This window comes from Sparus aurata, chromosome 4 (genome assembly GCF_900880675.1).
Source record: "Sparus aurata chromosome 4, fSpaAur1.1, whole genome shotgun sequence".
Classification (NCBI taxonomy): domain Eukaryota; kingdom Metazoa; phylum Chordata; class Actinopteri; order Spariformes; family Sparidae; genus Sparus; species Sparus aurata.
The window spans coordinates 17,342,529-17,354,187 of NC_044190.1; the positions used below are offsets into that span (position 1 = coordinate 17,342,529).

General features: G+C 37.6%; 1 protein-coding gene across 1 annotated transcript; it reads left to right on the top strand.

Moving 5' to 3' along the window:
* The first annotated feature begins 459 nt into the window (after window positions 1–459).
* On the top strand, window positions 460–11,165 carry LOC115580870 (very-long-chain (3R)-3-hydroxyacyl-CoA dehydratase-like). Its single transcript, XM_030415589.1, has 11 exons — window positions 460–681; window positions 3,293–3,338; window positions 3,641–3,714; window positions 5,702–5,866; window positions 6,706–6,757; window positions 6,930–7,040; window positions 8,237–8,364; window positions 8,598–8,710; window positions 8,795–8,901; window positions 9,012–9,143; window positions 9,645–11,165. Exons 1-11 carry the CDS (start codon window positions 601–603, stop codon window positions 9,719–9,721), a joined length of 1,086 nt encoding a protein of 361 aa, XP_030271449.1. The 5' UTR covers window positions 460–600; the 3' UTR covers window positions 9,722–11,165.
* The last annotated feature ends 494 nt before the right edge of the window (window positions 11,166–11,659 follow it).

Genomic DNA, 11,659 nt, shown 5'->3' on the forward strand with positions numbered 1-11,659 from the left:
CCCCCCAGGGACAAATAAAGTTTTTTTAATTGTATTGAATTGAATTGTGTCTGACTTTTGATATCCAAATAAAATTGCCTTGCCTTGCCTTATTTAAAGTACATTCTCCAGGTTATATTTTCATACTTTTACTTTTACCTTCACATTAATCCTTAAATATTTAAATGATCACATAACATATACCACAATGACATAAGCCATTCCTGCGAAGAGTACTTTATATTCCTGATTATACGCCTATGCTTTTGCAAGCTTTATCTTGTAAAGGAGTGGTACTAGAAGTTTTACAAACATCAAGTGAAGCAATTGAATTCTTCACCACTCTTGATGTGTCTTTGACATGGATAGGAGTGGTTCAGTTTCGAGTGATGATACTATGAGAGAAAAGTAGACTTTTATTTTGAAGCTTCCAAACAGCCCTTCGGGAGTCTTATTTTGAAGTCCGCGAGAGACCTCCCCCCGGAAGCACGCTCCATCATCTTCACTGTGTTGTGTGTGGGGGTTGGCAGACAGATTGTCAGATGAGGACTTCGGTTCATCGGTTTGAGTAAAATACCCTGTTTTTATGGCATGTAGATTTTTAGCAAAGACAGAGTGATAATGCAGATCCTCACTCCTCATGTTTACTGGGCTCAGCGGCACGGAGAGATTTATCTCCGGGTGGAACTGAGCGATGCCAAGGTAGGACAGTCCGCCACATCCAACTGGCTCCTTTCAGCCTCAACTTACACAGACTTGTCGTTTGACCATAGCTTCTATAATATGTTAAAATCCCCCTCGGTACTTTATCTTCTTATTGCTTTCGGCGATGTTACAAGCTTGTGTTTTCTCTGCTGTAACGTTAGGGACACACTAGCTTAACTAGCCTAACGGTTAGCTAGTAAGTGAAGGTTTGCAGTTTTAAGATGGCTAAATTGACCTCCAACGTCAAAATTATAAGGGTAAAAGAAAACTAACAAAAGAAATTACTTTGTATTTGTCCCCAGTTCAGAAAAGCATGTATTTTTGTCTGTTGCGTCCTTATAAACACAACGTAGCAGACATTTATTCTGTCGTCATTCAACTCAACAGCGGTTAGTTAGTTAGTTAGTTAGTTGATAATGTTAATGGTTAGCTCGTGTTTGAACGTGGCATTAACACGTTTGTTGTAAGTGGAAAAAGAAAAGACAGCTGGACATGACAGCTTTAGTGTGGCTTCCTGTTTTGCACCATTATCAACTCGACAACGTGTGATTTTCCATAAATAGATCTCGTTATCATAAGAATGTACTGTTGTGAATATATTGAATGTCCTTAAATAAATGAAATACATAATATTGGCAAAATGTACTCAAATTTACATTTGCAAAAGTCACCGGGCTTATTATTATTATTATCGCTGCAGTCATAATGTATATATTTATGTCATATAACCATATTAATGGGTAATGGAAGTTTTAACATCCTTTTCTTAATAGAAGTTTTTTTAAAAAGATACTATTACACTTATTACTAAATACCACATTGTGAAAATACTTTATAGCTAGTGAAAGTACTGCTTGAAACATTTTAACATACTTAAATAAATGTATATAGTCTTAAGCAGGAAATATAAGCAGGAAGCTGTTCTTAAGTATGAAATGTGCACTGTGTGTAGTACATTTTAATCAGTAGAGAAAGATATTCAAATAATTTTCCATGCATGAACAAACTAAATAAATGCACTTTCTTTGTTTTCATGACATAATGAACAACCTGACCTTAAAGGACAACACAATTTCATACTGTTTTACTTTGTTTAATTTTGGCGGATGCTGCCACCTTTCTAGCTTTAAACAGTGTCCTGGGACCTTATTATTTCTTAAAACAAACATAGAGAATATCATTCAAAGAAGATCTTTCTCTTCTGATAAAAATGACTTCCCCAAAACTACATTAAATATCGCAGCAGTATTGCTATTGTGAATACGTTTGGCCATGACATTTGTGTAGTGACAGTCTGATTTGGTGACAGCCTAGTGTAGATATTTAATGAAATAAAGAATGTATGTATATATATATATATATATATATATATATATATATATATATATATATATATATATATATATATATATATATATATACATACATATACATATATATATATATATATATATATATATATATATATATATATATATATATATTGCAGTACGGAAAAAAACAATTGAATTCATTTTGGATGGGTTTTGGCACCTTAACATTAAGCCTGCATTAGAAACATGAAAAATAGGTTCTTATTCCCCTTGACATTTCCAAGATTGCCCCATCTCCATCCTGCATCTGTTAGACAAATGTCCTATAAAAGATGCATGACTTTTAATGGTTGTTCTGGATCTTGTTTAGCCTCTTAGGAGGATGGCTTAATGATAGCTGAAGCAGGATGAGAGAGGAGCACCTGTCATGTTACATGTTAGGCAACTGTTAAAGTAACAACATAGCATTGAAACCTTCATAAGGTTAGGATTATTATTGCAGGGCTGTTGTATGAGACTGCATTACTTTAAAGCGAGTGGTACCCAAAAAAAACTGACTGCTGATTTTAAAGGATACCTGTGGTGATCTTCTATATTTTTCCAGCCCAAAACAAACACTTACAAATTTTGTCCAACATACAAGATTATAATTCTTCAGTGCCAAAGAGCTCCATTGTTGTCCAAAAACTCACATACTAGTCCCCATTTAATGCACTATTTAGACTACTACTATGTGAGTAGCGACGAACACTTTGTAAAAGCTACAGTGACCTTCCATTTTAGGATTTGTTAATACTTTTTAACTCACAAAATGTTGGTTTGGGGATTTAGTGCCAATGAAAAATATATATAAGTTTATTTTAATTTGGAAATTTCAGTATTCTAAAACCTTTACTTTATATTTACATTTTTGGTGTGCAATTGAATCATACTTGTTAAAGGTTTTGCAGTATGTTCAGTCAGTCACCTCAGCTGGAGACAATGCTGCAATGGCTGTAACATAATGTTTTGGGACAACTACGACTCTAGTGAGTTAGGTCGACTAACATGTAAACCTCTGCACTTTTAGCGGACGTAAGTGTGACAGCCGGAGTTGCCCCCCAAGGATTACATTGCAGCTATTGCAGCCGTGTCACTGCTGCCAGCTGAGGCGATCTGCCATATCGATTCTAAAATGTGTTGAAGTATTGGGCCTAGGTTTCAAATTACAGAAATGTCTCTTCAACCTTTAATTTCCACTGCAGTTTTTTACATTGTGTCGGGTTGGTTGTGGTGACTTTCTTTTTGTTTTTCAGAACATTGACATCAGCCTACAAGAAAACAACACACTTCAGTTCAGAGGTTGGTATTTAGGTATAGAGGTTTGTGCGTCAATAGAATCCCAACTGAAACTGTTGTATCGATATGGTACAAATCCAAAGCATACACAATGCCAAAAATAAAACCATGCATGATGAAAAAAAACATTCAGGTGAAGATGTTTGGTTGTATAACGACAATTTTGAAGTGAAACTTTTTTCATAAAATAGTCCACACACCTTTACGTTGTTCATGAGGTCTGTTATGATGTTTTAAAATGAAACATGATAGAAAGGCTTATATTGGTGTAATGTAAAAATATCATCTTAATATTGTTTCCACAGGACAGGGCCATGGAGCTAAAGGAGATAATGAATATGTGTTCAGTTTGGAGTTCCTGGAACCTGTTAGACCTGAGGTAATGATCTGTTATCCATATATTATTAATTAATAGTGAAGACAATTGTTGTATTAAAATGCATTGTCTTTTGGGTGCTATATGATTAACATTTTTGAAAAAACAAAACAAAAGATGATCCAGAAGGTAAGTTAATGTATCTATTTTTGTCCCTACAGTGTCTTATATCAATTTTTTGGTGCACTTGTTATTATCTCTCTAAATTTTGTGTTGTCAGTTGGTATCAGAGCTGTATAAGTTAGTCCCTGCTCCACTTACAGCATGACTTTAAGAAAACTGAGAATTGTAATTTTTACACAAAATAATTGTATTTAGCTAAAAATGCAGTAATGGCAAACCAAATTTTTTGTCTTGCCTTAATATTAGGGATGTCCCGATCAGGTTTTTTTTCACCCCGATCCCGATCCGAGTCCTTTGATATTTAGTAAATGCTGATACCGAGTCCCGATCCGATACTTAGCCTTAACATATATTTTCCTGATAATACAGCTGCATTAAGAAAAAAAGTACCTGCATCCAAGCAGTTCCTTAATAGTTGTTTTTTTTTATTTTGTTGAAACAAAGTATATACTTTCATATGGCTCTGTCTTATTCAGCATATGCTATTGCAACATTGGTCTACCATCTGCTTCGCGTTAGCAGGTGAGTGTGTGATGCTGCACTGTAACAGCAGACCCTCGTGTACAGCCAGGTGAAGTGTGTGAGACGCAGCACACACTTGGTACCTCCATATCCTCCATTGCTTTTTTCATATTCCTTACGTTGTCACGTAAAATGACGTGGACATGTTGCTTGTCTATTTCACACGAGTTCAGCATCTCCTCGATTGCCTGTTTCACAAGCTCTGCTGTATGAGACCCACGAAACTAGTGCACATTCTGGCACGTGTTAACTCGAAAGTTGAGTCAATAATATAATACTGAGATGGTAGGGCATACCAGGGGATTCAAAAACTCCAGATGACAAAGAAAACCCTGATCCTCTACCACGGAGATGAGCTGGTTATCCAGAGCGATGAATTCAGTTACCTTCTCTTTAATATGTTTAGCCATGTCACTGTCTCGAGGATATTTCTCTTCCCTTTTGAGAGTATCCGCGAGTGTTTGTTGCTTCGGTGCCTTTGCCTATATTGCTTGAGTAAACTTGTTGTATTCTTTTAGTGATTGTCTTTTATGTGCCGTATCAAATTTGTAGTATTAAATGCAGCTCTTTGTTTAGCCCCTCGGGAAACAGTCGTCTTGCAGATGTTACATGTCTTCGCTGGACTGCTTTCGCTTTCTAATTTAAAATATTTCCACTCTGCAGACATTTTATCAACAGGTTTGCCAGAGTAACGTTACGTGCACGTCTGCGTTCCGCCACAAATTGTGCTCTGACGTAAAAAAAAATTAATTAAAAAAATCGGCCTTGGGACCATGTTCAAAATTGCCGATCCCGATCAGCGAAAAAATGCCCATATCGGCCCCGATCCCGATCATACAGATCGGCTCGGGACATCCCTACTTAATATATTTGCAAATATAAGCTTAAGCCTCTTTGCACCATAGCACATATTTTATTTTGTGCTGTTCAGATGAAAAATCCACAGTTTTATCATAACTGAAATACATGAATGACTCCATACGTCATGGCACTGATTGAGCAAGTGTACCAGCTAGAAATCACTGTTGTTAAGTCGGCGAACAGTGATTGGAAAACGCCTCCCTGCTGAAGTGAGGCTTGATTAGCTGGGACACCATGGCCAGAGATATTCAGCTACATTATTATCAGTGAATTTATTTCTGGGACAAAGAGCTGCTGGGTTTTCTTCCACCCTTCAACTAAAATGTATTTAAATGATATTTTGCTGTGTTGTGGATTCAAGACCTGTGATGTTGTGAAGATCAGTCCCAGAAAGTGTTTACACAACAGCTTCTTGCATTATTCAATTGCCTTGTGTGTCCCAGTTAGAAACTTTTAATACCACTTTCAAATTCTTTGTTTTCAGATCAAGCACAAGTCAACCCAGCGTCAGGTGGACATCAAGATCAAGAAGCAGGAGGTGCGCTGGTGGGACCGGCTAACGTTGCAGGAGAAGAAGCCTCTGTTTTTGGCTCCTGACTTCGACCGCTGGCTGGATGAGTCTGATGCTGAGATGGAGCTTCAGGCTAAGGTAAGACCTTATGGAAAAGGCCTTTGACTGCTAAAGCAAACCTTGGATTAGCCTGTGACTAATGACTAATGACTACAAAATGTAGTCTGTACTAAAGTTAGTACAGCCAAGAAAACACAGAGGCCTATTCTGTAGTTTTCTTAAACCACAGGTTCTCATATTTAGCCTTGCAAAGTTTGACCACAAAATTTTGCATCGCTCGTTGTGGTTTGGCAAAGCTCAACTATGGACAGATGTAGTTTCAAATAAGTTAATGGATGTGACTGTGAACTCGTCCTGCACATGGCTTGACAAAGCTGCCTCTCACTGGGCCATTACAAACAAGGCTGACTGTTTTTCAACAACTGGGCTTGCAAAATTTATTTTGAAATGTGTTTAAGGTTCATTTTAAAAGGTCACTTTTCTCTGTTTTTGGTCCTCATTGGTTTTATTTTTGCCTTCTCAGATTTTCTTAATAAAAACCAAAAGAGTGTGTTTGGCCTTAAAAACATATTGTTTTGGTTATTGTACTCCCTTGTAGACACTTCAGTTTTCTTTAATTACACTGCATGGCAAATTTCATGTTGTGCACCTCTATTTCAAGTAAAAAAACGGAGTTTTAAAATGTGTGTAAATATCACTCTGAAATTTGAATTAATGAAGTTTCCTGGTTAAAAATTTTACTTTTTTTTTTCGAAATATAAAAAAATAAAACAAATTGGTCAGGCTGCTGCTTTAGAACCGATGATAGATTTGAAAGACCATAATACATAGTTAAAAACAAGTGACGGTAGCAATATTATTAACATTTTAGTCATGAACATTGCAAAGTGTGATTATGATGGTGTGATTTCTTTCAGGAGGAGGAGAAGATTAACAGGATAAGTGTGGAGTCAAGAGTTCGTAAAGACCGTGAGTCACTCTGAGCTGACAAACTACTAAAACTCACTGAAATGTTTCTAACTGAAGCTTTGTCACTATTGTTGTTGAAGACCTTTATTATCCTGTAGGGAGAAGTAAAGGGAATTTTAGCAATGTTAGAAACAGTCGTTCATTTGAGTTGTTTCCTCTGTTTCCTGTAAAGCCTTCCTTGGACTGAAGCGAGGCTACTTGTTTATGTACAACCTGGTGCAGTTCCTCGGATTCTCCTGGATCTTTGTCAACATGACTGTGCGACTCTTCATTCTTGGTCAAGGTATGTAAGAAAAAAGCCAGCAGAGTGAAGCGAAGGCCAGATTCTCCCTAACAAGAAGGCAAAATGTCCTGCAAAGAATCATTACTGGCTGAATAATATAATGTCTTAACTGTAGGTTTAAGGATTGTTTTAAACAGATTGCAACAATTTAGCAGTCAGTCACTTGTTTTCAATTGTTAGGACAATTGTGAGGTTGTGAACATAATGAAAAACCACTGCTTGAGAACGTAACACTTGAAAGTGAGTGCGCAAATATGGTACATATGGTCAAAGTTAAAGCAGGAAGTCTGTTTTTTACCCTGATGTTTACATGGAAGGTATGAGTAATAATTTTGTTGATCACATTTGTTTGCTCTTACTAATAAATTTTGGCTAATCTGCAGAATTGTTTACAACGTCGGTCTGCTCATGATCTGCCCTTTCCGGCTTTTTTTTTAGCCTTTTTTTTATGATGTCTCCATGTTCCCAGGTCGTTCCACAGTGAGACAACAAGATACAAGAAAAGAGAGTTCTCATTGTTATCTTTTTCTGAAAGTGTGGTTATGTGTGTTTTAGTCTTCTGTACAAATTGTGTAAACTTCACATTACTGCCCACTACCAACCATTGTGAAAAACATGATTAATGTCTGATTTCTGACTGACATTCCAGGCAGCTACTATTTTCTGTTCTTTTTGATCTGCCTTAAAAATATGCTTGCCGAGACATAAAACCTTCACGAGATAGATAAATCATCTGAGTCTATATTTAGTCACGCTTTTGTCAGTAACATTATTCTTGGGCTATTTTAGTACATCACACAAATCTAGGAATAAGTGAAAACCCTGTGAAACACATGAGCAATAGCAGAATTGGCAGACTGCAGAGGGATCGACTAAATAAAGATAAAAACAGGTATAAACTAAAATAATTGTATGCCTTAATATCTTTTCAGTTTTATGGACTTAATAATTAATTTTTGGGTCAGTGTTCGTTCAACACAAAACAGAAAAAGAAACAAACATAATTAGCACCACTGAGCAGAGAAAAATAAAACAAACAGACGGTCCCGAAAACACAGATGAGCTCATTTGAATAGAAACAGGAACAGGGCTACACAGCAGGCAGGGATTTGTTTTGCAAATGATGAGGATTATGGATAGTGGCTCATGCAACGTGCTGTTTAATTATGTCTGTTTGTATCTCTCGCACTCGGCAGATTCGTTCTATGATACCTTCCACACCACGGCTGATATGATGTATTTCTGTCAGATGATGGCCGTGCTAGAGGTCATTAATCCCTTGTTGGGTCTGGTTAAGACTGGATTTTTTCCTGCTATGATACAGGTAATACAGGGGGGGCAGTCACTTCTCATTGTAATGTGATTTCAACATAAAAGATGAAAACATTGCCCAGGAATGATGTGCTAAGGCTAAAGTGCAAGTGTAAAGCAGCTTAACTGTGCTAATGCTTTTTGTAAGTGATTCATTATTTTTGGCCAAAGGTTGCCTCTCAAGTTTGATATACTGTAGAAATAGTTTTGTGAAGGTATCACATAGACTGCTCTGTGATGTTGCAGGTGGCCGGCAGGAACGTCATTCTGTTCGTTATCTTCGGCTGTCTGGAAGACATGCAGAACAAAGCTGTCGTCTTCTTCGTGTTCTACCTGTGGAGCACCATTGAGATCTTCAGGTTAGCCCAGGTCACCGTCCTTCTCTCTCTGGTGAACATGTGTCGTTGACTGCTCTAACCTCAGGTCTTCCTGCCTCACACCAGGTACCCGTTCTACATGCTGGCCTGCATTGGCAACGAGTGGAAACTGTTAACATGGCTGAGATACAGCATCTGGATCCCTCTGTACCCGCTGGGGGTTGTGGCTGAAGGTTGGTTACTAGTCTTTCATGTGTTCACAAAAAAAAATGGTGGAATAAACAAAATTTTACAACAGTCGTTAGTGGTTGCTGACAGTGTTTTGTTCTGTGCATGTTACCAGCGGTGGCTGTGATCCAGTCCCTGCCCATCTTTGACGAGACTCGTCTGTTCAGCCTCCCCCTCCCCGCGGTGCTGGGACACTCTTTAAGCTTCTCCTACACTCTGCAGGTCTACCTGGTCCTCATGTTCCTGGGTGAGGCATCCGCTAACACACGGAACACACTTGTCTCTGACTCATCGTCTCTGTCTGCAAAAACAACCAAATATAACCATATTACAACTGCAGGCAATGATAATATTAAAGGTTATTTTCTGATAACTTTCAGGCTGCTGGCAGGCCTATTTTTCATGGTTTGCTGTTGCCTCTTTCTCAAAAATCTGCAGCTTTTTTACCTACCATAAATTGTTTTTTAACGAAATAAACTCTCAATTTCTGATATAACTGATGCTATAGCAGCTATGTTAATCTCATGGTGAGCCGCCATTGTTGTTTTAAACAATTGCTTCCGTCGCTTGTTGTCACACTTAAACCACCGCCATAGCTGCCAGTAGTTCCTCAGAAGATGCTGGTTGGTTCATCGCCTGTGTGCGCAACCGTTTTCTTTGACTGCCAAAAAGTTTTGGCAGCCAAATATACAAACATAACAACTAACCTATCAGCTTCATACTAACAGAAGTCATCTCTTGCCCGCAGGACTCTTTATCAACTTCCGACACCTGTACAAGCAGAGGAGGAGACGATACCGCTCAAAGAAAAGGAAAGTTCACTAAATGATCAGCACCTTCACTTTGCACACCCTCACAACTGTCGTCCACTTAAAAATAAAGCAGCTGTTTTCTTTTCCTCTAACTGCCTTTTCTCATATTCCAACGCACACGCAACACTCGCACTGACAAGGGAGCAGATGTATAAACTACTGTATGTGTACGTATATGTACGTATGTAAACGCACAATGAAGCTTGCGAATCAGCTGATGCACAGCTTCAGAAAACTGACGAAAAGAATGAATGTGTCTGTATTTGTGTGTACACACATCTTTAGTCGTGAACCCACATAGTTTTATGCATCTGGCCCCTGGTGTTGGAGAACTGGTCACCTGATTTCCTCTGCTGGGTGAGCTGTTAACTGTCTCCAGAGCAAATTTTTCTAATCTTACTGTACCAGCTTGATGACTCACTGTTGAACGGATCCAGTGCTTTACTACTGTAAGTCTGAGTTGATACCACGTTTATTCTCTTCAAGTGTCCATATTTATCAGAGATTTCTGTCTGTCTTCAGTCACCATCGAAGGTGTAGTTCAGCAGAAACAACTTAAATAATATTTGTGGATTTTTTTTTTCTGTTGATCTTGCTGTTGTGGACATGACAGAAGTGTTTACATATAGAAGTTTTGGTAGGTTGGGAAATTAAAGTGACATGTTTTGCGTACAAACTCAATGCAACAGATTTGCCATCGCCACGGTTTATATCTCACATTATTTATAAAATTCAGTACCGTGATGCTTCAAAAATAGGATTCTTAAATGGCTTTATAAGGCATTTTAATCGTACCTATGGGAAGAGTTTTTGTTTTTTTTAATACTGATTACAAATCACAGATTCCTCAGTGGATTTCAGATGAAAAGGTGAATAATAAAAAGTCCAACTCTCAACATTATGTGTAGAAATATTTTGACTGAAAAGACAGATTTAAGTCGAAAATATCTGCAGTCTCTGAAAACATTTTGTGTACAATTAATTTGTAACGTTGCTTGACTTTATTAAGTCCAACAGTGAATTTTTTGGTTCGATGGTTCTCTTTCATTTTGAGCCCAGATGAGAAAAACTTACTGACTCAGCGTCCACAGTTTTGGTACAGAATAAGTCATTACAGTTTACTTGTTCTGGTGTACTGTGAAACCTTTAAGATTCGCGAGTGGTTTACCTCCAGTTTTATCAATTTTACTCTGACTGTACTTGAGTTCTTTATTTTCTTCCACTCTGTTCACCTTTGAGCCTTTTCTTAATCTGTTCTTTGATATTTATTTGTGTTTTTTTTAAGTTGTTTGATTTTGACTTTTTCTAAAGGGGTTTTTGGGAAGTACTTGCAGTAGACATCCAGCTTGATTTGGGAATTTTATTGTATTTCGATTGGCAGGTAAATTCAGACTAATGATGCATTTTATTTGTAAATTACAGTAAGTTACCTGGCAGAATAAACATCAGAGTTCCTATTTTTGAGTTGAAGTGTTTTTTTCTGGGACCACTGATACCGTTGTGTTTTTTTGTGTATTCATTGCAGAGGAGATACAGACTTCAAACATGGGATGAGGGGAGGGGTTCAAACTAGGGAGTTTGCAGTTATTTGAAAAGCAACTTAATGACCTGGACGCTTCATTAGATATCACCTTTACAAAATGGTATGCTGTTGCCTCTGAGTTTGATTACCAGTATGGAGTACTTTAAAATATATCCACATACATAAAGCCTAACAGGAGTTGGTATCCAGAGCTAAAGTTAATTTTTCTGTTGTTGGTGATGAGAAGAAGGAACATGCACACGCCTTCTCCCATTGTGGACGAGAAGGATAAATCCCCACAATGATGCAGTCATTTTGTTACAAATCCAAACTTAAGTTAACTTGTGTTGTAGTTTTTAACCACTTAATGAACGCCCCCGTTTTAAGGTTCTTTTTCCAAAACGACATACCGAAATTAAAAGCATGACA

What these genes read in the sequence shown, in the direction of transcription:
- LOC115580870 (XM_030415589.1), top strand. Translation starts at nt 601, where the DNA reads ATGCAGATCCTCACTCCTCATGTTTACTGGGCTCAGCGGCACGGAGAG. An exon ending in AGCACCATTGAGATCTTCAG is followed by an intron (nt 8,711 to 8,794) that starts GTTAGCCCAGGT and finishes GCCTCACACCAG; the next exon opens with GTACCCGTTCTACATGCTGG. An exon ending in CCTGGTCCTCATGTTCCTGG is followed by an intron (nt 9,144 to 9,644) that starts GTGAGGCATCCG and finishes TCTTGCCCGCAG; the next exon opens with GACTCTTTATCAACTTCCGA.